The sequence below is a fragment of the Pseudophryne corroboree genome, chromosome 5 (genome assembly GCF_028390025.1).
Source record: "Pseudophryne corroboree isolate aPseCor3 chromosome 5, aPseCor3.hap2, whole genome shotgun sequence".
NCBI classification, from domain to species: Eukaryota; Metazoa; Chordata; class Amphibia; order Anura; family Myobatrachidae; genus Pseudophryne; species Pseudophryne corroboree.
This window is the reverse complement of record NC_086448.1, coordinates 51960235-51987217: the sequence shown is the minus strand read 5'-3', so window position 1 is coordinate 51987217 and position 26983 is coordinate 51960235. Positions and strand designations below refer to the sequence as shown.

The following is a 26983-nucleotide window of genomic DNA, read 5'->3' as shown; positions in this document are numbered from 1 at the left end:
GAGCAATTGTCCACCCGTCCAGAGGATGAACACGTCATCAATATAACGTCCAGATTTCCATTATTAATGGAAGTATCAGAACGGATATTTTTTACAAGCCGACTGATAAGAACACTTTACTGCGAGCTAACAGCCACCACCCAAGGGCACTGAAAAAAGGCCTTCCCAGGTCCCAATTGATGAGGGCCGCAAGAATCACTAGCGATCCATCCAGATTAGACCAGGCTCTTTCCACCGTCGTGAACCGCTTTACAGTTAGAGGTTATGATGCAGGCGAACTTTCTAAGCACAAACTAGAAGTCGCAGCCATCCCGCGGCATGATTTGTTACAATAAAAACCTAAGAAACAAGATCAATTGGTACCATTAGTCACCAAATATACCACTGCCAGCCCTGTGATACCTCGAGCTCTAAAAGCTATGTGGCCAATAATATCCACTGATAAGAAATTACCTACTTTCAAGAAAAAAAGACCCCTTACATGCTACAAGAAAGGCAAAAGCATTAAAGATTATGTGGTACTTTCAGATATAACAGGCTTTGGGGGAACATTCAACTTCCAACTTTTTGACCAAACCTCCGGGATGCTACAGGTGCCTTGGGTGCAAAACGTGTGCCAACATACAACCAGGGGCCATCCTTTAAATCTACTTCTACTGGCAAATCATTTAATATCAGGCATGTTGTTACATGCACTACTACCCACATTGTATATTTAATCACTTGCCCCTGCAAGTTACAGTATGTGGGTAAGACAGTACGCACTGCCCGAGAACGTTTTGCCATGCACAGATCTGCTATCAAGTACGCGATTTCAGGAAAATCTTCGGATCAGCCAGTCGCGAAACACTATGCTGAATTTCACCATTCACTTCAGGATCGGAACTTACAGATCATTGATCATATCCCCAAATCTATACGCGGCGGTGACCGTGGGGGCCAGCTTCTACGTCTTGAGGCCAGATGGATTTATTCACTTGATACTATTAGACCTAAAGGTCTCAATGACAAGATTGCTTGGAGTATGTTTCAAATGTAACCTTTTGTCAGTATGCAGGTTTAATTATCACCTGTGTATAGTAAGATTATTAACCAGACATTAATTTGTCTATATTTAATTATTATTTTCTCCTGCCAGTATTGCCTACCTAATTTGCGAAATGCTATATGGCTAAATATGCTGCTGTCTCTTTATCTTTCTTTTTTTAGTATGTATCCAGCTGCATATCTCTTGCTCTAATTACCAAGTCTATTATACAATTTTTAGGTGCTTCATATTCTATGTATGCTACAGCATGTGTCTTTTTAATTATGCACAGTTTTTTATTACTTAAGTATTTTATGTGTATTCGGTTTATTGACTGTATACATGTTTATATTCAACAAAGAAAACCCAACAAAGAAGAAAAGTTGGAAAGTAGACTCTTGTGTGGGAGCACTCAATTCAGAGGATTATATAGATCAATTCTGATAAAACATAATTTTATTAATTCATTAAAAATATAGTTGTAGGAGTAAGTTTATACGTCAGATATTGTGGCTACGCGAAAATATAACACTATATTATGTGCAATTAATGTGGTTTTCGATACCACAATAGAAACCGGAAATCAAATATATGGGCTGTTGATTTTACATATAATTGCACATAATATAGTGTTATATTTTCGCGTAGCCACAATATCTTACGTATAAACTTACTCCTACAACTATATTTTTAATGAATTAATAAAATTATGTTTTATCAGAATTGATCTATATAATCCTCTGAATTGAGTGCTCCCACACAAGAGTCTACTTTCCAACTTTTCTTCTTTGTTGGGTTTTCTTTGTTGATACTCTCCTTGACTCTAGGGAGCACCACTGATAGCAACAAATAATTGCAAAACGGATCTTTCTCCCTATGCATAAAGTTGCTGCATCTATAACGCAATTTAGCGTAATAAATCAGTTTTTCAGAGGACATTACAACCTTATTGCAAGACTAGTGCGGTCCCAAAAAAAGCTTTTCTCTTAAACTACATGTTTATATTGCACTATTTTTCTTTGTCTCGTCAGCTATACCTATGTCTATCCGCCCTCTGGTTACCACTCAGCTCCGGTCTCCTAGGCGACCGTGCAAGCTCCGGGTTTCCAGGAAGTGACGGACCGCGACGTATGGGCGTGCTGACGTCACCACACCCGGAAGTGCACTGAACGGATTCCGTTCCCACTCACTTTCCGTCGGCGTGTGTCCCGTTCGCGGGTTTTCTTTGCTTATTTAAAGGTATGTTGTTATCTTGCACATTTGTATCACCTTGACAAAGGGGCGTTAGCGCCCCGAAACGTTGGTCACCCCACTTTGTTTTTATGGATTAAAGTTATCTTTTGCACTTTATCTACTGGGATCAGTCTCTGAGTGCCGCTGCATGTTTCCATCTGCTGTATATATGTATATATGTATATATATATATATATATATTTTTTTTTTTAAAGTTAGGGTTTTTATTGAGAGTGATCAATAACCAAAACAATATCGAAGTTATACATTTACAGGTCAAGATATTGTATTGAACATGCAGATAAAAGATTCATCCACATAGTGTCATAGAATTATAACACAAAAAAAAACAAAAAACGTTGTCAGACAATATTAGAATGAAATATACAGTTCCATGACAATATAGGCTATCAAGTAATAGCAGTATATACCCTGTGTAAATACAAGGGTGTACATGATCAGGCTCTCATTATTTTTTATTTATAGTTTAGAACCTATACCAAAGCAGAGGAAAAACTTGTTAAAAGTAAAGAGAAAAAGAGAAAAGAGGAAAGAGAAAGAAAAAGTGTAAGAATAGAAGGGGAAAGTTGAGAAGGTTATAGATAAGGAAATGGGAAGTCTGTTGCAATTCCAAGCAGAGACAATAGAAGAGGAAATAGCAGAGGTATTAGCAGAGTCCGGGTATTAATAAAGAACGCGCGAGGTACCACGGGAACCAAATGTTGTGGAATTGGGCCACAGTCTTATTCCTCAGGCTGGTAATTTATTCCATAATGGCTATATAATTAATCTTATTCATCAGTAATGCCTTGGAGGGTGGTTTGTGATCCTTCCAGCATTTAGCAATCAGAGATTTAGCAGCCATGCAGAAGTGCATAACAAGCTTATCATGGATTTTGGGTAGTGACGGTATGGGGGCATGAAGTAAAGCAATTTCAGGAGAGAGATCTATGTTATGTCCGCAAGTTTGAGCAATGAGCGCTCCAGCTGTGTTCCAGAAGGGGCGAATAGAGGGGGAGGTCCACCAGGCGTGGAAAAAGGTGCCCTCCTCTCCACAAAGTCTCAAGCATAAATTCGAGGTCGTAGGGAAAATGGAATGAAGCCTAGAGGGGACTAGAAACCATCTGGTATAACCTTTATAACAAGTCTCCCTAAGTGCCGCACTAGTAGAGGCTTTAGCAGTGCGCAATCTAATGTCTTCCCATTGATCGTCTTCCAATGGATGGGAGAGATCTGATTCCCAAGCCAATTCATGGGGTCACGAGGAGGAGGAACTGGAGCCAAAATATATATATATTTTTTAAATTCTACATTATACGTTAGATCATCCTGCCTAATATTTTTAAGTATAGTATAAATAGATTTTCTGTATCTGAATCACTCCAGTATTTTGGGAGATGTAAGGATAAAATTAATAAAGACATGATGCCAAAATAAAAACATTAATTAGGTACAGCAGCTGTGCCACTTGATTTCTGAATAACCCAGTCACAAAAGTTTATTACTCAAGAGTCAGATCTAACTGCTAATAGATGTACAGTACTATTGCTGATCTTACAGAGCCACATACAGATGCAGCTTCATACATCCAGCCTCAATACACCATGCAGCTTGATATACCTGATGTGAATGAGCCGCCAGGTCCTGTGCATCTCTTAACACCGGGCGCCTTTTTTTTTTTTGTGCCGAAAATGCGTCTCAGTTGCTACGCAGTACGACTCGGACGCACAAGGAGATTAATCTGATTAATCTGTATACTGTGCGTGACTGAGTCTGTATACGGAGCAGGACAGAACTTGTATTGGGAAAAAAGCTGCGGCTGCTACATTGTAGCACGTCGTGTACAGATACAGAGACTCAGTCGCACACAGATGTACAAGTGTCATATATATGACATCTATCAGCTCAGTCTCCTCGTGCGCCCTAGTCAAATTGCGTTGAGACTAAGAAGTCGCATACGTCTCGTTTGAACTTCCCGGGCGGCAGGATTTTATACGGTACATCATGTGCATATGATGTATCGTATGTCATCCTAACCAAGTCTGCCGGATCCGAGAAATCTATAGTGCAGCCCTCGCGATCTACAGGCTCCGATCCGATGAGCACTGGACCACGCACTGGATCGGATTCACATGCAATTTGCCACTTTTCATCTGATTTCTCCGCCTGATGCGTCGGAATCGGATGAAAAGGACCCAAATCGCACTGGTGTGTGGCCACCTTTTAGATGCATTTTTGTCAAAAAAAAGTTGCCGGACACGAGGGGCTGCTTGGCGTGACTGCAGTTAAGATGTACAAGGACACATCTGTACATCTCACCAGAAGGCATAGATTGCCCTTCTTGTGTCTGAGAAGACTACACTTAGGGCCAGTTTTTGGGTTGTCGGCAGCTTGCCTTGTGCATGTCTTGGCCAGTTACAGTAAGCTGATTCTGCTTACACCTTCATAGGCTGTGGAGGTGCATCCAGAATCCGTCTTCTGTGCGGTAACACATAAAGCCGCTCTTAAGTTGAATATACAGTAGCCCTTTGAGTCAATGTATGTGCATGAAGATCACGTCACACCACACACCTCCTTTTAAGGGAAAGGTCCTATGTGCATTTTAGTGCCCATGTAGGACCCAAGTGAATTCCGCACGCCCGCAGAACTTCTTTATATCCCGGGCAATGTAACAGAAAATTTCAAGTTTTGAAGCAGCCCCTCTACGGCAGCCCCTTACCGCCATAGAACATTTGCATGCAGTGTCAGCTCTGTTTTCTCTTGCACACATGCAATGTCAGCGTTTCCGCTACTTGTTCCGGCGGATGGATCAGGAAGTTTTATTAAATACGGCACAAGGAAGTAGAACACTCGCAGACCTAGTACACTTTTATAGACTGATCTGTATTTTTTTTTTACCTATAATTTAAAAATAGTGAGATTTAAACTTCTTCCCATTTTTCATGTTCTGTCATCTGTACAGTGGCACATCCATAGTTCCCTTCCCTCGATGAATTACTTTTCTCATCCACAATCTTTTATTTTCTTTGTCTCCATCTTTAGAATCAGAATTGCAGGAATTCGTGGAATTCAAGGGGTTGTCCGTAAAACTGTGAATGACGAGCTCCGTGCAACAATATGGGAACCCCAGCATATGGATAAAATAGTTCCTTCATTGCTGTTTAATATGCAGAAGATGGAAGACAATGAAAGGTACATGTGAGCCTTCGCTGGGGAAATCAGCGTGCCTGGCATTACAGTTTTATTTCTCTGATAAACATTTCTGGAATATCCATAAATAGAGGTGACCTCATTCTTGCTCAGTTTATGAATAACAAAAATCACCCCCGTTCGCTGTTGTTTCCCCACGTATTAGGACCAAGGTAGCTGGTTGTTCAATCAGCTGTCAGCTGACACTGTCCGTCTCTAGTCAGGGCTGACATTCACATTTCATTCTCTGAAATTCTCTGACATTCACATTTCATTCTCTGAAATTTCTGAAACTACAGCAGTTGCTGCTGTTATGTTCAGTTTTAAACTATGAACAGTCAGTTGTTGCTATCTTATTTCGTTGTGGTATTCTGTGTCTGAGTGTAGTGTAGCGAGTGCCTGAAATTAGGTGAAAAGATTATTTTTCACCTACATTTTTAGCAATGAATTTTCGCAGCTATTCATTCAAACGCAGGAGATATTCCTGCTTACCTTGCATTCCCAAAGTGGCCGGTCGTCACTATACACTAGTATAAGGACGCATTCATCAGAGTTTGACTGTGGGAACTGAGCCCAGGCCCTTCCTATGGGAAGATTATTCAGATTGGAGAGAGAAAGAGAGAGACTAATCCCTCCGGTGCTGTGCCACCTCCAGTAGTACACATGCGTGAACTTAGTATCAAACCCGACAGTATAAACTTTACGCTTTTTGCTAGTAATTATCAGCAAAAGTGTCCAAGATCGGGCTTTCATTTACAGCTGATTTTTGCACGGGAGCAAATAATCCACCATCAGAAGTTGGATATATACTTTTCAGATGGGCTTTAGGAGCCAATGAGGAATATGACCTTTGTGTGACCTTGCTGGCCTCGCTTCTGACCACACTCCATTTTTGAGACTCAAGTCGGTTTTTCCATGCTTATTCAGGGAATATTAGGTTTAGGCTGTGGGGGAAGGGTTATGGTTAGGGTGGGGAGGGGGGAGTTAGGGTTAGGCTGCTGGGATGGAGACAAAAAAGGAAGCTTCACACCCGCAAGAAAATGCGCTAACCAAGCTGCAGGTCAATGGACTTCCAAATAGGGCGTTACCCACACCCAAAGGAAGACACTCTAAAACAGAAAAGTTTTTTTCGGAAGTCCTCTTTCCCGCGCTAGACTCTTACGTTTATAAAGGCAATAAAGTCTTTACTTATCTTAGACTCGATGTTTCTTTTCAATTTTTCATGATCCTCATGCTCATATGTATGAGTTTTTTAACGGTGGTACATGAAAAAGAGAGACCAAGGATACAATCTAGTGTAGTATGTTCATAATTATCAGAGGAAAAAACTTTCAATATGAATCATATAATGCAAAAACATGTATCATAAAATACAGTGATATTTATTGATTGAAGAAATGATCCAATAAAAATTCTTCATCACATGAAGAAACGATAAAAATTAATTTTACATCCAAGACATATGAGGGTGGCTTCCTACCAGATTTTGGATTTTAGAAGTGCGTCAAAGCAAAAGTGCTGTATAGATGTTTAATGTCCCCGGGGATGGAGGGTTAGGCTGCAGGGAGGGATTAGGCATCACTGAGGAGGGTTAGGGTCAGGCTGCGGGGGGGGGGGGGGGGGTTAAGGTTAGACTTCCTACCTACCAGGTGTCGGGATCCTGTGTGTAGGGATGCCCCTGTTGGTATTCTGACCGCCGGCATCCCAAGCGCCGGGATTCCAATACCATCCAGTATAATCAGATCAGGTAGTGGCTTTACCCGCTCTTCAGTTACATGGTCAAGTCAGGCACATGAGCATCAGAACTGGGCCATAGAGCACTGGAAGAAGGTGGCCTGGTCTTATGAATCATGCGCCAGGTGTGGATGCGTTGTTTACCTGGGGAAGGATGCACTATGAGAAGAATGCAAGCTGGCAGAGGCAGTGTGATGCTCTAGGCCAGAGGTTCCCAAACTGTGTGCCGTGGCTCCCTGGGGTGCCTCGGGACACTTGCAGGGGTGCCCTGGGTTGGTGGTCCAGGACCAATTCAAATTATTCATGGTCAATATATTAGGCAAAACCAGTGCTGGTGGCTGCCAGTCATAATATATGTGGCCAAACAGAAGCAAATCTTGTCCCTCACCACACAACTGACCCTAAGGATGACATATAAACGCAATCTACTTAATGTAATATTTCTTTCTAAATTTCTCAATAAGAAATTTTTGGCCTAGGGGTGCCGTGAAAAAAAAAATCTGATATTCTAGGGCGCCGTGATTCAAAAAAGTTTGGAAACCACTGCTCTAGGCCATGCACTGCCAGGAGACCTTGGGTCCTGGCATTCATGTGGATGCTACTTTGACACGTACCACCTACCTAAACATTGTTGCAAGCTAAGTTCATGGTAGGGGTATTCCCTGATGACAGTGGTCTCTTCCAGCAGGATAATGCTTCCTGCCACACTGCAGAAATTGTTTAGGAATGGTCTGAGGAACATCACAAAGAGTTCAAGGTGTTGATTTGGCCTCCAAATTCCTCAGATTTCAATCTAATTGAGATTCTGTGGAATGTGCTGGGGAAAAAAATCTTGTCTGAGCCATGGAGGCCCCATCTCGCAACTTGCAGGACTCAATGGATCTGCTGCTAACATCTTGCTGCTAGAAACTACAGGACACCTTCAGAGGTCTTGTGGAGTCCATGCCTCGATGGGTCAGGGCTATTTTGGTGGCACTTATATGTATATTATGGCAGATTGTCTGTCTGTCTGTCTGTCTGTCTGTCTGTCTATCTCATATTTGCTCCTGGAATGGCATTCCACTTTATATAGAAAGGTTCTGGCATGGGTTCCCGCCACAATAATATCATACATAGTCTAAATTAGCCGCACTCAAAGTACTGTACTTTTAATAAATGAAGATACAGACACCCACTGAAGATCCTAATATATATTTAGAATAAAATGTGTGTGTACCCACATACTGAATGTATTGTATAGGCTCTGTAAATGGGACTGAATTTTATTTATACTTTTAAGCATTTTATTTTAGATGTGTATTACAACTTTATATGTCTGGCGAGGAACTCATTGTGCTCTTATTCTGTTTACAGACATATAAGAGTAGGGAATTAAGTATACGATTTATCTGTACTTATGAAATACATCAGCACAGACTGTATTGTTGATTGAAGTCCTACATGAGCATTTTCCTTTTATTCTGAATGATGACTATTTTCCTTAGCCGCATTGGACCACCTGCTTCCCCTTCCGTCGTCGGTGACAGAGAGGAGAGCCCCAGTGTCCTGGCTGAGAACTGCTTCAGGGAGCTCCTGGGCCGAGCTGCTTATGGGAACATGAATAATGCCGTTAGGCCGGTGTTTGCGTAAGTATAACACTTCATGTCTACGTTTTTTCGGCCACACAACTACCTACCAAATTCTGGCTCTGATGGGTCTAATGCAAGTAAATGATTGGTTGTTAGGACACGGTTGCCCCTGTTATTCCAAATTTTTCAATTACTTCTTATTTTCCAAAGCACTAAAGACACATAAGTGGTATTGCCAGTACTGACTTTCTTTGTCTTGTAATCTGCATTTTAGTCGACAGTTACAAAGTGCATGGAAGCCCTCTCACCTGGCCAAGGTGACTAGATGTCCCACAGAGCTATGCTGCAGCGTCCTGTCTTGTATTATGTATGAAATCTTTTTGTGTCCAGTTTCAGAAGGCAGCGCAGTTAGTGTAGTGGTTATCATTGCTGCCTCACAGCCTTAAGATTGTGGGGTATATGCAATTCACGGCGAATCGCGGCAAATTATCGCCGTTTTTTAATTCGACACAATTCGACAGGTGAATTCCGGCAGGTGGCTGCCGGAATTCACCATATTCAATGAAAAACGGATTCGACATTCCCGCGGGCGAAAAACGGCCGATTTGCCGGATTTTGCCGCAATTTTAAAAAACGGGAAAAAATGGCGTGGGGTCCCCCCTCCAAAGCATAACCAGCCTCGGGCTCTTCGAGCTGGTCCTGGTTCTAAAAATGCGGGGAAAAATTTGACAGAGGATCCCCCGTATTTTTAAAACCAGCACCGGGCTCTGCGCCTGGTGCTGGTGCAAAAAATAGGGGGGACAAAACGAGTAGGGGTCCCCCGTATTTTTCACACCAGCATCGGGCTCCACTAGCTGGACAGATAATGCCACAGCCGGGGGTAACTTTTATACAGTGCCCTGCGGCCGTGGCATTAAATATCCAACTAGTCACCCCTGTCCGGGGTACCCTGGGGGAGTGGGGACCCCTTCAATCAAGGGGTCCCCCCCCCAGCCACCCAAGGGCCAGGGGTGAAGCCCGAGGCTGTCCCCCCCATCCAATGGCTGCGGATGGGAGGCTGATAGCCTTGAGAAAAATGACAAGAATATTTGTTTTTTCCAGTAGTACTACAAGTCCCAGCAAACCTCCCCCGCGAGCTGGTACTTGGAGGACCACAAGTACCAGCATGCTGGAGAAAAACGGGCCCGCTGGTACCTGTAGTACTACTGAAAAAAAATACCCAAATAAAAACAGGAGACAGACACCTTGATAGTAAAACTTTATTTCATACGTCGACACACACATACTTACCTATGTTCACACGCCGACATCGGTCCTCTTCTCCAAGTAGAATCCACGGATACCTGAAAAGAAAAGATAAATATACTCACCTCAACCAGGGTCCAGAGATAAATCCACGGACTTGTAAAAACAAACAAACCGGACACCCGACCAAACGGACTGAAAGGGGTCCCATGCTTACACATGGGACCCCTATCCCCGAATGCTGAGACCGCTCCGTGACAGCTGTCACAGAAAGGTCCCTTCAGCCAATCAGGAAGCGCTACTTCGTGGCGCTCACCTGATTGGCTGTGCGCTGTCTGAGCTGTCAGACAGCGCATCGCAAAGCCTCTCCATTATATTCAATGGTGGGAACTTTGCCGTCTGCGGGGGTTACCCGCGGTCAGCCGCTGACCGGCGGGTGACCCCACCGCTAGCCGCAAAGTTCCCACCATTGAATATAATGGAGGGCGCTGTGCGATGCGCTGTCTGAGTTCAGACAGCGCACAGCCAATCAGGTGAGCGCCACGAAGTAGCGCTTCCTGATTGGCTGAAGGGACCTTTCTGTGACAGCTATCACGGAGCAGTCTCAGCATTCGGGGATAGGGGTCCCATGTGTAAGCATGGGACCCCTTTCAGTCCGTTTGGTCGGGTGTCCGGTTTGTTTGTTTTTACAAGTCCGTGGATTTATCTCTGGACCCTGGTTGAGGTGAGTATATTTATCTTTTCTTTTCAGGTATCCGTGGATTCTACTTGGAGAAGAGGACCGATGTCGGCGTGTGAACATAGGTAAGTATGTGTGTGTCGACGTATGAAATAAAGTTTTACTATCAAGGTGTCTGTCTCCTGTTTTTATTTGGGTATTTTTTTTTCAGTAGTACTACAGGTACCAGCGGGCCCGTTTTTCTCCCGCATGCTGGTACTTGTGGTTCTCCAAGTACCAGCTTGCGGGGGAGGCTTGCTGGGACTTGTAGTACTACTGGAAAAAACAATATTCTTGTCATTTTTCTCAAGGCTATCAGCCTCCCATCCGCAGCCATTGGATGGGGGGGACAGCCTCGGGCTTCACCCCTGGCCCTTGGGTGGCTGGGGGGGGGGACCCCTTGATTGAAGGGGTCCCCACTCCCCCAGGGTACCCCGGCCAGGGGTGACTAGTTGGATATTTAATGCCACGGCCGCAGGGCACTGTATAAAAGTGACCCCCGGCTGTGGCATTATCTGTCCAGCTAGTGGAGCCCGATGCTGGTGTGAAAAATACGGGGGAGCCCTACTCGTTTTGTCCCCCGTATTTTTTGCACCAGCACCAGGCGCAGAGCCCGGTGCTGGTTTTAAAAATACGGGGGATCCTCTGTCAAATTTTTCCCCGCATTTTTAGAACCAGGACCAGCTCGAAGAGCCCGAGGCTGGTTATGCTTTGGAGGGGGGACGCCACGCCATTTTTTTCCGGGATTTTACCATTCCATCTATAAAAAATAAAAATAAAAATATTATTTTTAAAAATATATAAATAATAATTGTGCCTCCAAAAAAGAGAAACCAAGTACCTAATCCCTTCTAATATAAATAGATCTGATATTACCAAGAAAAAAACCCACAAAAAAAACATGTTTTAAATTTTTTTTATTGGTTTCACCCTCCAAAGTGTGGCGGATTGAAAATGACGAATTTGCTGTCTAAAAGCACTGTTGTCGAATTTCCAAACTTGAATTGAATACACTTTGGTCGAATTGCAGCACTTGTATCATTGCAGAAAAGTCGAATTTGCAAAAAGTCGAATTTCAAAAAGTCGAATTTTGAAAGTCCGTTTTTTTGACGGAAAGTACTGAATTGCATTGACAAAATTTTTTTTTTGTCGAAAATGTCCCGAAATTCGACAATTTCGGGAATTCGACCGCAATTGCATATACCCCTGTGAGTTCAATTCCTGACACAGGTTGTATCTGTGCATAGTTTGTATGTTCTCTCCAGTTTTGTTTCCCCTGGCTGCTCCGGTTTTCTCCCACACTCCCAAAACATACTGATAGGTTAATAGGCTTCTAAAAAAAAGTAACTCTGTGTTGATTTGTTAGGGAATATATGTAGTAAGATACCCTGGGCCAGGGACTGATGTGAGTGAAATATCTGTAAAGTGCTGTGGAATATGTGTGCGCTATATAGACAATTGTTAATAAATAATACATAAGTCTATTGTCCATATAAAGGTTATTTATTTTTGGGGAAAATCAGTTGTGTTCCTCACGTATTTATTTACCTGTGCTAGCCATGGACTAAGGTTATTATTGCAGCCCTGTTTGATTCAGAATTGAGTATCTATTCCCCGTTGGACTCTCATCAGCAACTGAAAACCCTACTAGACATCCTTCATATCGCCTGTTCTCTCACCTCCCCTAATACGGAGGGCAGGAGGCAAGGACATTCATAAAATGAGATGGATAGTCCTAACAGAAGTCTCAAATCTGAAAGTCAGTGATTCAATGGGCCCAGGATACTAAACTAGCTTAAAGGGGTGCTGGTAGCACCATTAACAGAATTATTCAACTAGTCACTAGCTACAGGAACGATTCCAGAGGACTGGAAAAGAGCGAACGTAGTCCCACTGCACAAAAGTGGAAGCAAGGAAGATGCAAGCAACTACAGACCAGTAAGCCTTACATCAGTAGTAGGGAAAGTAATGGAATCATTTGTTAAAGTCAAATTACTTTCTAATAAATATTTTAAATGCCAGCTCTAATATATACTGCGGACACCAGGCGCATCTTCTTACCATGTGCTATAAATGTGCGCTGTACATCGCAAAACACTACATCCCATAAGAGAAAACAATACACCCACACATTGTCTGAGTTCCAAAGCTCATTGATGTATATATTTGTTATTAAAAGGATATGTATACAATATATCACATGTACAGTATATATATATATATTTACAGGGTTACAATTTACACAGTAAGCAGTTATTACAAACTAATTCATTACAGACACGGCCAGCAATACATCACCATATTTTGCTCAATGCACCCTCCGCTCCATATCACTCTCTCTCTCAGTAAAAACAAACAACCACTGGACAGATAGCATCTCGACCATCACCCGGGACAAACAGAAACTCTTTTGTGTGGGATCAACTATACACTGAGTCTGTTGGGGTTGTACAGATCTCTTGTTATTGGTCTAGGGGAGGGAACTTTATCATTCATGATGAGTCATTGGTCAGTGTGAGGGCTTTTGTTCAAGGTTGCTGGCCACTGGTTTCCTGTCCACACATGCTCCTTTGAAAATCCTTTTGTTCCAGTAAAAGTGACTTCATATTCCTACATTTAATCATATCTACTCATGGCAATGTGCTACAACTTAATCACAGGCATCAAATTGACACACACATTCTCCCAGTCATCCTGACACCATGCATGACATGCCCATCTTGCTCCGCTACAACGATACACATACATGACGTTATATTCCATTACATAATTTAAAACCTTATGTCTGGTGCTTGATATGTTTCATTTATATATGTGTTGAATATATCTTTGTGGCATGTCTGTGTGAGTGCGTATGTTACCATATATTGCTTTGCTCGCTGCACGTAATTGCAAGCATAGCGACCCATCTGTTTGGAATTTGGATGTTCTCTCTATGTAATATTTTTGACTTTGACACATTATTAAAAGAAAGGGCCTAATTCAGATCTGATTGTAGCAGCAAATTTGTTAGCAGATGGGCAATACCATGTGCACTGCAGTGTGTGTGTGTGTGTGTGTGTGTGTGTGTGGGGGGGGGGGGGCTGATATAACATGTACAGAGAGAGTTAGATTTGGGTGGGGTTTGTTCAAAATGAATTCTAAATTGCAGTGTTAAAATAAAGTAGCCTTATTTACCCTGCACAGAAACAATATGACCCGCCCAAATCTAACTCTCTCTGCAAATGTTATATCTGCCCCACCTGCAGTGCACATGATTTTGCCCATCTGCTAACAAATTTACTGCTACGATCAACTCTAAATTACCCCCAAAGAGTGGAATATCTTAAATCCAGCAATTTACAAAATCCAAAGCGAATGGATTTACTGAGGGGAGATCATGCTAAACAAATCTTAATTACTTTTTTTTTTTTTATACTCCGTGACTAAAATAATAGATGAAGGAGAGGCCGTAGATGTAACATATCTAGACTTTAGAAAGGCTTTTGACACTGTCCCACATCACAGACTAAAATAGTTAAATAAACTTGAAAGCATGGAATTGGATTATAAAACTGTTGAATGGATAAGAACCTGGTTGCAGTATAGAAAACAGAGAGTTGTAGTAAATTGAGTGCAGTCTAAGAAGGGATATATTACCAGTGGAGTACCCCAGGGATCTGTACTTGGGCCAGTGCTCTTAATAACTTTGTTGGTGACACCAAGAGGGATAAAAAAAAAATGTTTGAGAATTTTGGTAGAAAGAAGGGCAACTAAAATAATGCATTGTCTACATCATAAAATTTATCCAGAAAGACTAAATATCTTAATATGTATAGTTTGGAGCAGAGAAGGGAAAGGGGAACATAATAGAAACTTTCAAATACATCAAGGGTTTTAACAAGGTAGAAGAGGGAAACATTCTTCAAAGGAAGAGCATTATTAGAGCACGAAGACATGCACTGAGACTGGAGGGAGGGAGGTTCAGGGGACATGTAAGGAAAAATGACTTCACAGAAAGGGTAGTGGATAAGTGGAATAGCCTCCCAACTTCACAGAAAGGGTAGTGGATAAGTGGAATAGCCTCCCATCAGATGTGGTAGAGTCTAAGACATTAGAGCAATTTAAACATTTTTGGGATAGGAATATGCATATCCTTACAAAGAATTAAGGCTCAAATATGGTTGAGCTTTCCGAAAGGTAAAAAAAATAAATGGCAGAATAGATGGGCTAAGTGGTTCTTATCTGCTGTCAAATTCTATGTAACCTATGCACCCGGCAAGCGTTTTCTATATTTCTAACACACATGAAAACATTTGTGTGTGCTTGAAATTTTGTAGTAGAGGTTAGTAAGATAACTTTTTTTTAAATAATTGTCCCACATGGAAGAAGTCCCGATAACTGGCAATGAGCAGCTAAGAATATAAAATTGCTATCCAAGCTTAGATCACTTGACCATAAAGAGGAGCCTCTTGGTGCCCAGAGAGAGGATGGTTTCTGTGGAGTGGAGGAAACAAAAGCCTGATTGGAGGGGGTCAAGGAGGAAGTAGGCTGAGAAGTGACAATATGAGAGTAGTCGAGCCACTCAGTTTTGAAGGTGAAGGGAAGAAGAGAGATTGGATAATTGTTTGACAGGGAGTTGGGGTCAAGAGAGGGATTTTTTGAGAATGTGAGACACAATGATGTGTTTGAAGGAGCAGGTGAAAATGCCAGAGGAGAGTGAAACATTGAAAAGGTGGTCAAGCTTCAGGCAGACGTTGGGGGGAAAGAGTGCAAAGAAGGTGAAAGGGAATGGGAACAAAGGGGCAGGTGTAGTGGAGAAAAGCAGAGACAACAGCCTGGATTTCCTCCCCAGTGGTGGGGAGAAAGGAAGCACAAAGAAGAGGGGGAGGAATGGGGGTGGATCGTTCTGCCAAGAGGAGATTTTCTGGCTGATAGATTCTATTTTGGAGTTGAAGAAAGATGGTGGCCATTGAGGGCAAGGGATTGGCTGAACTGGGTCACAGTCTGGTTAGGGCGGGTGTGGTATGGAAGGTCAACAGTAACTAGGTCGAAAGTGTCTAGGTCGACCACTATTGGTCAACAGGGTCTCTAGGTCGACATGGTCTAGGTCGAAAAGTCGACATGAGTTTTTTTTTTTTTGGTGTCGTTTCTTCCATACAGTGACAGGGAACCCCAATTAGTGCACTGTGTCCCCTCGCATGGCTGGCTTTGCTCGCCATGCTTCGGGCAAGGTGCCTCGCCCCACTGCGCTCGGCAAAGGTTACAATTCCCAAAAGTGGTCCGCGTGGACCGTTAAGTGTGAAAAAGTTCAAAAAAATAAAAAAATGTGAAACACTCATGTCGACCTTTTGATATGTTGACCTAGTTACTGTCGAACAATAGTGGTCGACCTAGTTACTGTCGACCTAGAGACCGGATCCCGGTTAGGACAGGCCAAGTCAGTGCTCTGGCAGAAAAGGGATTCGAGCAAGTAGGTGAAGGCTGCTAGATGAAGGTTTTCAAGATTGCACTTGGTGAAGGAAGGTTTGGTAGCAGTCGATGGAGCATGAAGGAAGTTTTGGAAGCGGGATGGAGCAGGAAGGTTTGGGAGCAGGGGATGGAGCAGGAAGGAGGGTTTGGGAGCAGGGGGTGGAGCGGGAAGGAAGGTTTGGGAGCAGGGGATGAAGCAGGAAGGAAGGTTATGGAGCAGGGGATGGAACAGGAAGGAAGGTTTGGAAGCAGGGGATGGAACAGGAAGGAAGGTTTGGGAGCAGGGGATGGAGCAGGAAGGAAGGTTTGGGAGCAGGGGATGGAGCAGGGGATGGAACAGGAAGGAAGGTTTGTGAGCAGGGGATGGAGCAGGAAGGAAGGTTTTGGAGCAGGTGATGGAGCAGGAAGGAAGGTTTTGGAGCAGGGGATGGAGCATGAAGGAAGGTTTGGGGGCAGGGGATGGAGCAGGAAGGAAGGTTTGGGAGCAGGGGATGGAGCGGGAAGGAAGGTGGAGCCGGAGTTGAGAAGAACACGAAGAAGAGAAAGTGAGGGTTGGAGGGTGGGAATGATGAGTAAAAAAAAAAAATAACCACAATATTGCAATTTAAAAAAAAAATCTTCATATATTTAAGACCTTGAGCATTGGATTATTACTTTTGCTTTTTGTGCCATGTTAATGTTGGTTACGTTCTGTTTGGATAATTTGGAACTTTTCATTACGATCTACAGATTGTAGTTAGTTCTCACATCATGTTCCTTATTTCTCTGCTTTTTACTGAATGTTTTTCGAAAACGAAAACCTAATTATAAATAATTTTTCTCATTAATGCACATGTACGGAATTATAAAATGTATGAAGAGAGCACGGTATTAGCTTTTTAAAACAATTGTGCTTAAAACTTGAAGTTGACATTAGAAGTATGCCCATAAATCCATAACTATTCATTTTCATCGTATTCTGTAATTATGATTTCATTAAAAAAGAAAAGAAAAAAAAACCTACTACGTGATACGTATATTCTGCAAAATGTTTCAAAGGTTTATTTATTTTTTGTTTGTCATGTCCTTGATGTCTCTTGAATATAGCAAATACAGATGATTCATTAATTTTGTACAGATCTGCCTTCCTTGTTATAACCACCCCCCCCCTCCCCCCTCGTCCCTAACGTGATCACATTTTTCTTTTCAATGCTAAGAAATCAAACTTCCTTTTCATTTTGTCTTGTTTTCTGCTCTTAATTAGAGGGAAGCTTATTGTTTGGTATATACTATACCCAGCGTGATAAAACATACAAGTATGCACTCTGCGAGTTGTCTTTAATGAAGCAAGGTTATAATTATATCCCCATTATGCCGCTCTCTTGTGTAGCTTTCTGATTAATACCATTATAGCTAGTACAAAATACCTGTTTTCTTTCACTACCACAGCTCAATACTTTAATAGCCCATGTCCAGTGTTTTAAAGGGCAGATTTAGACTTGTGTTGTTTAGCCGTACAAAAATATAGCTTTTAGTCTTTTACTTGAATAGCCTGTTAGAAAAACGAACACTGCACAAGTGTGAGCCGCATCTGCGTCTGCAGTAGCATAATGTCCAGCAGGAAACATCTGCATTTATATCCGCAGTGTTTAACGTTTATAGAGGTCAGCCCTGACCTAAATTGCGTGCAGGTTGCGCTGGTTCCTTGGCACCCTTGAAACATTCCGTCAGAGGTCAAGTGTCTCGGTGCTCGCTCAGCTCTATGAAATTTGCTTGTGCATGTGTGACAGCCCTGACTTTATACGTCCCAGAGGTGAGCTCCTACTAGTCCTGACTTTAAAACCGTTCCATGTGAGCAAGCACTAGCCCTGACTTTGATAAATGTCCCAATGTAGGCGCTAACTAGCCCTGACTTTACAAATCCTACAGTGCGCATCTGCTGACCCTGATCTTTAAAGGCGGGGCCAGTATGCGCTCACACTTGGACATTTGAAGTCAGGATTAGTGTGCACACACACTAGGATGTTTTGTCAGGGCTAGTGCACTCACATATGAATTTAAACACCAATTGTGACCGCACATTGGGGGTAATTCAGAGTTGATCGCAGCAGCAAATTTGTTAGCAGTTGGGCAAAACCATGTGCACTGCAGGGGAGGCAGATATAACATGTGCAGAGAGAGTTAGATTTGGGTGGGTTATTTTGTTTCTGTGCAGGGTAAATACTGGCTGCTTTATTTTTACACTGCAATTTAGATTTCAGTTTGAACACACTCAACCCAAATCTAACTCTCTCTGCACATGTTATATCTGCCCCACCTGCAGTGCACATGGTTTTTCCCAACTGCTAACAAATTTGCTGCTGCGATCAACTCTGAATTACCCCCATTAGCGCTGCCTAAAATGTTTGTGTGAGCACTGACTAGCCCAGATTTGAAACATCCAAGTGTGAGTGTGCAACTTTAAATCTTCCCAGTGTGAGCAAGGGCTTTCTCTGATTTTATCACTTCCCAGTGTGGGTACTAACTAGCTCTTACTTTAAATATCCCAGCAAGCATGCCCTAGTCCTGACTTTGAAGTGGCCTGGTGGCAGTGAGTGCTAACCCTAACGGTGAAACTGAACCATATCTCGTAAACTCGCGGGTATCGGTTAGGTAAATTGTGCATTGATTAAGAAAAGTTTGAATTATGAATTTACTGCACATCCTCCTTATACTAATGATCTTTGTAACTTCAGACCAATTATAATTATTGATATTGCGATGACGCTGGTGTTCTGTGATCCCACAGAAATAGACAAAATAAAAAGAACAAATGCAAGAAGTAAAACAGGCGAGACACTTTTTTGTAAGCAGAATGAACACAATAACAAACACAGATAAAGTGAACTAGGAAGAAGACGTAAGTAAAATGGATGAGGGGAAAGACTAGTGATGCTGTGGTGACAGGACTATAGAGAAAGGGAGAAGGACCGTGGAAAGGGATATTATGTGTAGTGGAGGAAAGGGGTGTAGAGAGTTGAGGACCAGTAATAAGCAGGAGAAGTCCGACGAGAGAGTAGAAGCAGGTAGAGCACACCATCACGCATGGCTGAGGTAGGGAAGGTGAATGTAGGGGAGAGAGATGAGTGGGCACTTTCATAGGAAAGCCATAGGTACACATTTAAGTAAACATATGACCCATGTCATGAAGATAGTAGGTAGTACTTACCATCGACCCTATTTGCCAAAAGTGCAGTTTTAAAGCTGAGAGAGATAGCAGATGGGGGTTATTCCATTTGTGGGCTATGAGACTTTTAGCAGCAACTAGGACGTGGGACAGCAATTTTATGGAAACTTTACGAAGATCAGGAGGAACGGATTTGAGAAGAAAGAGCCACAGAACTTTTGGTGTGGAGGACTGAAGTAATTGGGGGATATTCAATTGTTTGAAAAGTCGGTTGGGTGTCTGTTTTTCCCTGTCTATTAGAAAAAACAGACACCCAACTGACTTTTCAAACAATTGAATTGGGGTATTGAGTCAGAAGTGTGTGTACCGAAGCCCCAAAGGGTTCCAGTACAGGGCAGGCCCACCAAACATGAGCAAGGGTACTCCGGAGGCCACAGGTCATCCAGCAGTGGGGTGAAGCAGAGGGAAGCATTTAGGAGAGCCGCACTGGAGACCGGCGGTAGTATAATTTATAAGAGTTTTCTTTAAGGCGAGTGGAAATAGGAGGATTTAGCAATTGGCAATCTCATGTCATCCCGGTCTTCCTCATCGGGTGGGGGACCAAAGTCGGAGTTGTGAGCAGGAAGAACAGCATCAGTGAGGATGCCGTAAACCTGGTAGATCATGCCTTTGGACATTGGTCGCTCAAAAGGGGTGAGGGTATGTGAAGTGAAGCATATGGGGTAAGGAGTTTAGGAAGTGCCATATTTGGAGGTATTGAAAGGAATTTAGAGGTTTAGTTGGAGCTTTCAATAGTAAAACTAAGAGGGGAAGCTAAATCCCATGTGACCTGAAGTCAACAGGGAATTTAATGGACACTGTGGTCCATGCTGTCATTCGGAAAGTCAGGAGTATTCCTTTTCACCCCCTTAGGAGTGGAATTTAAAAAATACCTGCTTAGTGGGTGGCTGCAAATAACGGTCACAGTTTCAAGATTACACAGAAAGTCACATGTTCCAGGTCATCCAGCAGGTGCACAGGGAGAGTTCACTAATTATAAAATTTTCCAGAGCACAATGGTGATGTATTGTAAATGAAGCAACCAATTAATATGTCAATATAATTCTGCAAATCTAAGGGTCAAGGTCTTCTATTTGGTATATGATATGCCCTGCTTAGACAACGGCATCATAGAAATATGTCACTCATAAAAGTTTTCCTGCTGCTATTAATATATAGATAAATACTAGTTGCCTGGATTTGATTGTAGCACAGACAGTTCGGGGGCTATTGGGAACAAGGGAAGCTGAGTTTATACAGGTGTTTTCAGTACAGGAGCGTTCGTATGTCCCTGAAAATAAATATGATGCCTAAGGTCCATGAATTGTTCATCCTTCTGATGTCATTTAAAAAAAAAAAAGATTATTATTGCATTATGTGTTTTTCCTATGGTGTTATTATAGTACAGTATTTTTTTTTTTTAAGCTAGATTTGATAACACACTTACAAAGAGATGTCTCAGTATCTCCCTGGGGCTCCACAAAGGTTTTTGGCAGACTGTGAATCTGCCAGCTGAAAATCACACCTTCCCTGCTAATACGGTGATCTGGGCTATTTATCTTCCTGTCCATTAACTGCTTTGTGAGAGCCCAACACCAGCTTCCCTTCCCTCTGTGGCTGGCTTAATTGCAAAGAATCTAAGGATTTAGGGCATAATTCAGACCTGATCGTAGCTACGATCAGGCACACTGACATGCGGGGGGACGCCCAGCACAGGGCTTGTCAGGCCCGCCCCCCACCGCAGAAGTGCAAAAGCATCACGCAGCGGGCATGCTTTTGCACTTCAGGAGTAGCTCCCGGCCTGCGCAGCTTTTGCGTGCTGGCCGGGAGCTACTCGTCGCTGGCCGGGTCGCAGCGGCTGCGTGTGACGTCACGCAACCGCTGCAGCCCGCACAGTCCGGCCAAGCCTGCGTTGGCTGGTCCGCGCCCACAAAACGGTGGGCAAAAGCCGCTGTGCCACCCCCTCCCACCCAGCGGCCGCCTCTGCCTGTCAATCAGGCAGAGGCGATCGCTAGGCAACGACAGCCGTCAGCTGCACACTTTCTGACCTGATCGCTGCGATGAACGTCAGCGTGTGATCGGGTCAGAATGACCCCCTTAATCCCTGCACAGCCCCAATATGTGTTTGTTATGGAGTATATATTCCGCCATGTATCCAGTACACCTGCAAAATCACTAGTTCTCCCGTACAGAACGGCTGCTTTTGATATATTCATGAAATTATTTTGTAGGGTATTTAGCAACCTGTAAATGAAGCTATAGATAGCACACAAAGCTAAAATAGATCAGCATACCTCAAGCAGACATCATCATTTAATGACATAAGATTATTTTATATTCACCTTTGTTTATATAGCACCAGCATGGTCAGCAGTGCTGTACAAGTGGGAGTACACATGATAATAGAACTAGGCTGAGTAGTGACAGGTCAGTAAGAGGGCCCTGCTTACAGTCATACAGTTTATAGGAGTGTGATACAGATGCGTCCTCATACTTTAACTCCCAGTACCCCATGCAGCACCAGATGCCTACCTGAGTCAGCTGCCCGATCCCGTCCGTGCAGCTCTGCTAATGTCGGCGTCTTCTTTTGCCGAAAATGCTTCTTATATATATGTGTGTGTGTGTGTGTGTGTTTATATATATATATATATATATATATATATATATTTCTCTGACGTCCTAGTAGATGCTGGGAACTCCGTAAGGACCATGGGGAATAGACGGGCTCCGCAGGAGACTGGGCACTCTAAAAGAAAGATTAGGTACTATCTGGTGTGCACTGGCTCCTCCCTCTTTGCCCCTCCTCCAGACCTCAGTTAGTATCTGTGCCCGGCCAGAGCTGGATGCACCCTAGGGGCTCTCCTGAGCTTGCTAGAAAGAAAGTATTTGTTAGGTTTTTTATTTTCAGTGAGATCTGCTGGCAACAGACTCACTGCTACGTGGGACTGAGGGGAGAGAAGCGAACCTACCTGCTTGCAGCTAGCTTGTGCTTCTTAGGCTACTGGACACCATTAGCTCCAGAGGGGTCGAACACAGGGCCTGACCTCGATCGTCCGTTCCCGGAGCCGCGCCGCCGTCCCCCTTGCAGAGCCAGAAGACAGAAGAGAAGCAATGAAATCGGCGGCAGAAGACTCCTGTCTTCATTGCTCCCACAGCACACCACACACTCCGGTCACTGTAGGGTGCAGGGCGCTGGGGGGGGGGGCGCCCTGGGCAGCAATAAAAATACCTTTGGCATAAAAATACACATAATACAGTCTGTGACTGTATATGTGTAAAACCCCCGCCATTTTTAGTCAGAAACAGGACAGAAGCCCGCCGCTGAGGGGGCGGGGCCTTCTTCCTCAGCACACCAGCGCCATTTTCTCTTCACAGCTCCGCTGGAAGGAAGCTCCCCAGGCTCTCCCCTGCAGTATCCTGGTACACAAAGGGTGAAAAGAGAGGGGGGGGCACATAAATTTAGGCGCAAAAATTGTATATACAGCAGCTACTGGGTAAACACTGAGTTGTAGTGTAATCCCTGGGTTATATAGCGCTGGGGTGTGTGCTGGCATACTCTCTCTCTGTCTCTCCAAAGGGCCTTGTGGGGGAACTGTCTTCAAATAGAGCATCCCCTGTGTGTGTGGTGTGTCGGTACGCGTGTCGACATGTCTGAGGTAAAAGGCTCCTCTAAGGAGGTGATAGAGCGCATATGTGTGTGAGAGGGTGTCTCCGTCGACAACGCCGACACCTGTTTGGATATGTGTAAGTGCTAAGGTGAATTTATTGCACAAATGGTTAGGGAACAGACAGGAAATCTACCCATGTCTGTCCCTATGTCACAGAGACCTTCAGAGTCTCACAATGCTCACTATCCAAAATAACAAACACTGGTATCGACACAGAGTTTAACTCCACTGTCGACTACGATAATGCAAAGTTACAGCCAAGATGGCTAGAAGGTATTCAATATATGATATTGAAATAAAAGATGATTTGCATATCACTGATGACTCATCTGTCCCTGACACGAGAGTACACATGTTTAAGGGGAAGAATGCTGAGGTAAATTTCCCTCCTCTTATGAGGAAAAAGAGCGGGAATCTCCAGACAAGAGACGGCAGCTTCCCACAAGAGAATTCTCAGGCTGTATCCTTTCCCCACTAGGGCCAGGATGTGTTGAGAATCTTCCCCTAAGGTGTCCTGTTTGCACAGACGGTAGCACTTGCTATTCTCAGGGATCCTGCAGATAGCGTGCACATTCTAGTATACTACCCAGACCAGCGATTGTGTCGGCATGGGTTTATAGCGCTGTGGCAGCGTGGACAGGTACCTTATCAGCAGAGATTGAGACCCTAGTAAATATATTAAAGATGTTGTCTTAAGTGATAGATATATAGTTATAAAGCATGCCCAAAGAGACATGAGTATACTGGGTCCTAGAGTCAAAGCTATGTCGATCTCTGCTTGACGTGTCCTGTAGAATATGCATTGGACAGATGATGCCGACTTAAGAGGCATATGGAAGGCTGAGGATTGTGTGGAAAAGGGTTCTCGGGCCTGGTCTCCACAGCTATAGCTGGTAATTCTGCTAGTTTGCCTTATATTCCTGCACAGCCTAAGAAAGCACAACATTATTAAATGCAGCCTTTCGAATAAAGAAACAAGAAAGTCTGAGGTGCGTCCTTTCTTGTCAGAGCCGGGATCAACACAGCTAGTTCCCAGGAACAGAAGTCCTCCCCGGCCCCTACAAAAATCCACCTATGCCGCTGGGGCTCCACAGGCGGAGCTAGGCCCGGTGGGGACACGCCTTCGTAAGTTCAGCCACAAGTGGGTTCACTCCCTGTTAGGTCCCTGGGCAATAGATTTTGTGTCTCAGGGATACAAGCTGGACTGTGAGAAGATGCCCCCTCACCGACGGCCCTGCGGGCTTCCCCACAAGAGGGGGAGCCAGTGTTAACTGCAATTCACAAATTGTATCTTTAACAGGTGGTGGTCAAGGGCCCCCTCCTTCAACAAGAGGGTGTTATTATTCGACCATGTTGTAATCCCGAAACCCGACGGTTCGGTCAGACCCATATTGAATTAAAAATCCCTGAACATATACCTGAGAAGGTTCAAGTTCAAGATGGAATCGCTATGAGCGGTCAGGGCAAGCCTAAAAAGAGGGAGACTTTATCGTGAATCGGGTCATAAGGGATGCATACCTTCATGTCCCCATTTATCCACCTCATTAGGCGTACCTCAGAATTGCGGTATAGGATTGTCATAACCAAGGTAATGGCGGATATGATTGTGCTCCTGCGGAAGCAAGGTGTCACTATTATCACGTACTTGGACGATCTCCTTATACAAGCGAGATCAAGAGAGCAGTTGCTGAACAGCGTATCACTTTCTCTGGAAGTGTAACGGCAACACGGCTGGATTCTATATATTCCAAAGTCGCAGTTGGTTCCTACAGCTCATCTGCCTCTCCTAGGCACGATCCTAGACACAGACCAGAAAAGGGTTTATCTCCCGATAGAGAGAGCTCAGGAGCTCATGACACTGGTCAGGAATCTATTGAAACCAAAACAGGTGTCAGTGCATCACTGCACTCGAGTCCTGGGAAGGATGGTGGCATCATACGAGGCCATCCCCTTAGGCAGGTTCCATGCAAGGACCTTCCAATGGGACTTACTGGACAAGTGGTCCGGATAACCTCTTCAGATGCATCGGTTAATCACCCTATCCCCCAGGGCCAGGGTGTCTCTCCTGTGGTGGCTGCAGAGTGCTCACCTTCTCGAGGGCTGCAGATTCGGCATTCAGGACTGGATCCTGGTGACCACGGATGCAAGCCTCCGAGGGTGGGGGGCAGTTACACAGGGAAGAAATTTCCAAGGTCTGTGGTCAAGTCAACAGACTTGCCTTCACATCAATATCCTGAAACTAAGGGCCATAACGCCCTAAGTCAAGCGGAGATACTGCTTCGCGACCAACCGGTTCTGATCCAGTTAGACCGCAGGGGTTCGTGTAAACCGCCAAGGCGGCACAAAGAGCAGGGTGGCGAGGGTAGAAGCCACCAGAATTCTTCGCTGGGCGGAGAATCAAGTAAGCGCACGGTCAGCAGTGTTAATTCCGGGAGTGGACAACTGGGAAGCAGACTTCCTCAGCAGGCACGACCTTCACCCGGGAAAGTGGGGACTTCATCAGGAAGTCTTCACGCAGTTTGCAAATTGATGGGAACTGCCTCAGGTGGACTAGATGGCGTCCCACCTCAATAAAAAGCTAAAAAAGGTTTTAAGCCGGGTCAAGGGACCCTCAGGTGATAGCTGTGGTCGCACTAGTAACACCGTGGGTGTTCCAGTCGGTCTATGTATTCCCTCCTCTTCCTCTCATACCCAAGGGCTGAGAATTGTAATAAAAGGAGGAGTGAGAACAATATTCTTTGCTCCGAATGGGCCAAGAAGGACTCGGTACCCGGAGCTGCAAGAAATGCTCTCGGAGGACTCAGGGCTTCTGCCTCTCAGACAGGACATGTTGCAACAGGGGCCCTGTCTGTTCCAAGACTTAGCGCGGCTGCATTTGACGGCATGGCGGTTGAACGTCGGATCATAGCGGAAAAGGGCATTCCGGATGCAGTTATTCCTACGCTGATAAAGGCTAGGAAGGACGTGACAGCAAGACTTTTTCACTGTATATAGCGAAAATAGGTTGCTTGGTGTGAGGCCGGGAAGGCCCTACAGAGGAATTCCAGCGGGGTCGATTCCTGCACTTCCTACAGTCAGGAGTGACTATGGGCCTAAAATTAGGATCCATAAAGGTCAAGATTTCGGCCCTATCCATTTTCTCTCAAAAAGAACTGGCTTCACTGCCTGAAGTTCAGACGTTGTTCCGGGGGTGCTGCATATTCAGCCTCCTTTTGTGCCACCGGTGGCACCTTGGGATCTTAACGTTGTGTTGGATTTCCTGAAATCCCACTGGTTTGAGCCACTTAAGACCGTGGAGCTAAAATATCTCACGTGGAAAGTGGTCATGCTATTGGCCTTAGCTTCGGCTAGGCGTGTGTCAGAATTGACGGTTTTGTCATGTAAAAGCCCTTATCTGATCTTCCATATGGACAGGGCAGATTTGAGGACTCGTGCCCAATTTCTCCCTAGGGTGGTATCATCATTTCATTTGAACCAGCTTATTGTGGTGCCTGTGGCTACTAGGGACTTGGAGGATTCCAAGTTGCTGGACGTAGTCCGGGCTTTGAAAATTTATGTTTCCAGAACGGCGGGAGTCAGAAAGTCTGACTCCCTGTTTATTCTGTATGCAGCCAACAAGGTTGGCGCTCCTGCTTCGAAGCAGACTATTGCTCACTGGATATATAGCACGATTCAGCGGGTTCACTCTGCGGCTGGATTGCTGCATCCAAAATCGGTGAAAGCCCATTCCACAAGGAAGGTGGGCTCTTCTTGGACGGCTGCCCGAGGGGTCTCGTCTTTACAGCTTTGCCGAGCTGCTACTTGGTCGGGGTCAAACAAGTTTGCTAAGTTCTACAAGTTTGATACCCTGGCTGAGGAGGACCTTGAGTTTGCTCATGCGGTGCTGCAGAGTCATCCGCACTCTCCCGCCCGTTTGGGAGCTTTGGTATAATCCCCATGGTCCTTACGGAGTTCCCAGCATCCACT

The 26983-nt window shown here is 44.3% G+C and overlaps 1 protein-coding gene across 2 annotated transcripts in view; it reads left to right on the top strand.

Moving 5' to 3' along the window:
- The window catches only part of EFR3A (EFR3 homolog A), a 361435-nt gene that overhangs the window by 150407 nt on the left and 184045 nt on the right, over positions 1–26983 (top strand). For both annotated transcript variants that reach the window (XM_063921270.1, XM_063921271.1), the window contains 2 exons: positions 5303–5452; positions 8668–8808. In XM_063921270.1, coding sequence (XP_063777340.1) covers positions 5303–5452; positions 8668–8808 — 291 coding nt within the window. The remainder of the gene's footprint in view (positions 1–5302; positions 5453–8667; positions 8809–26983) is intronic.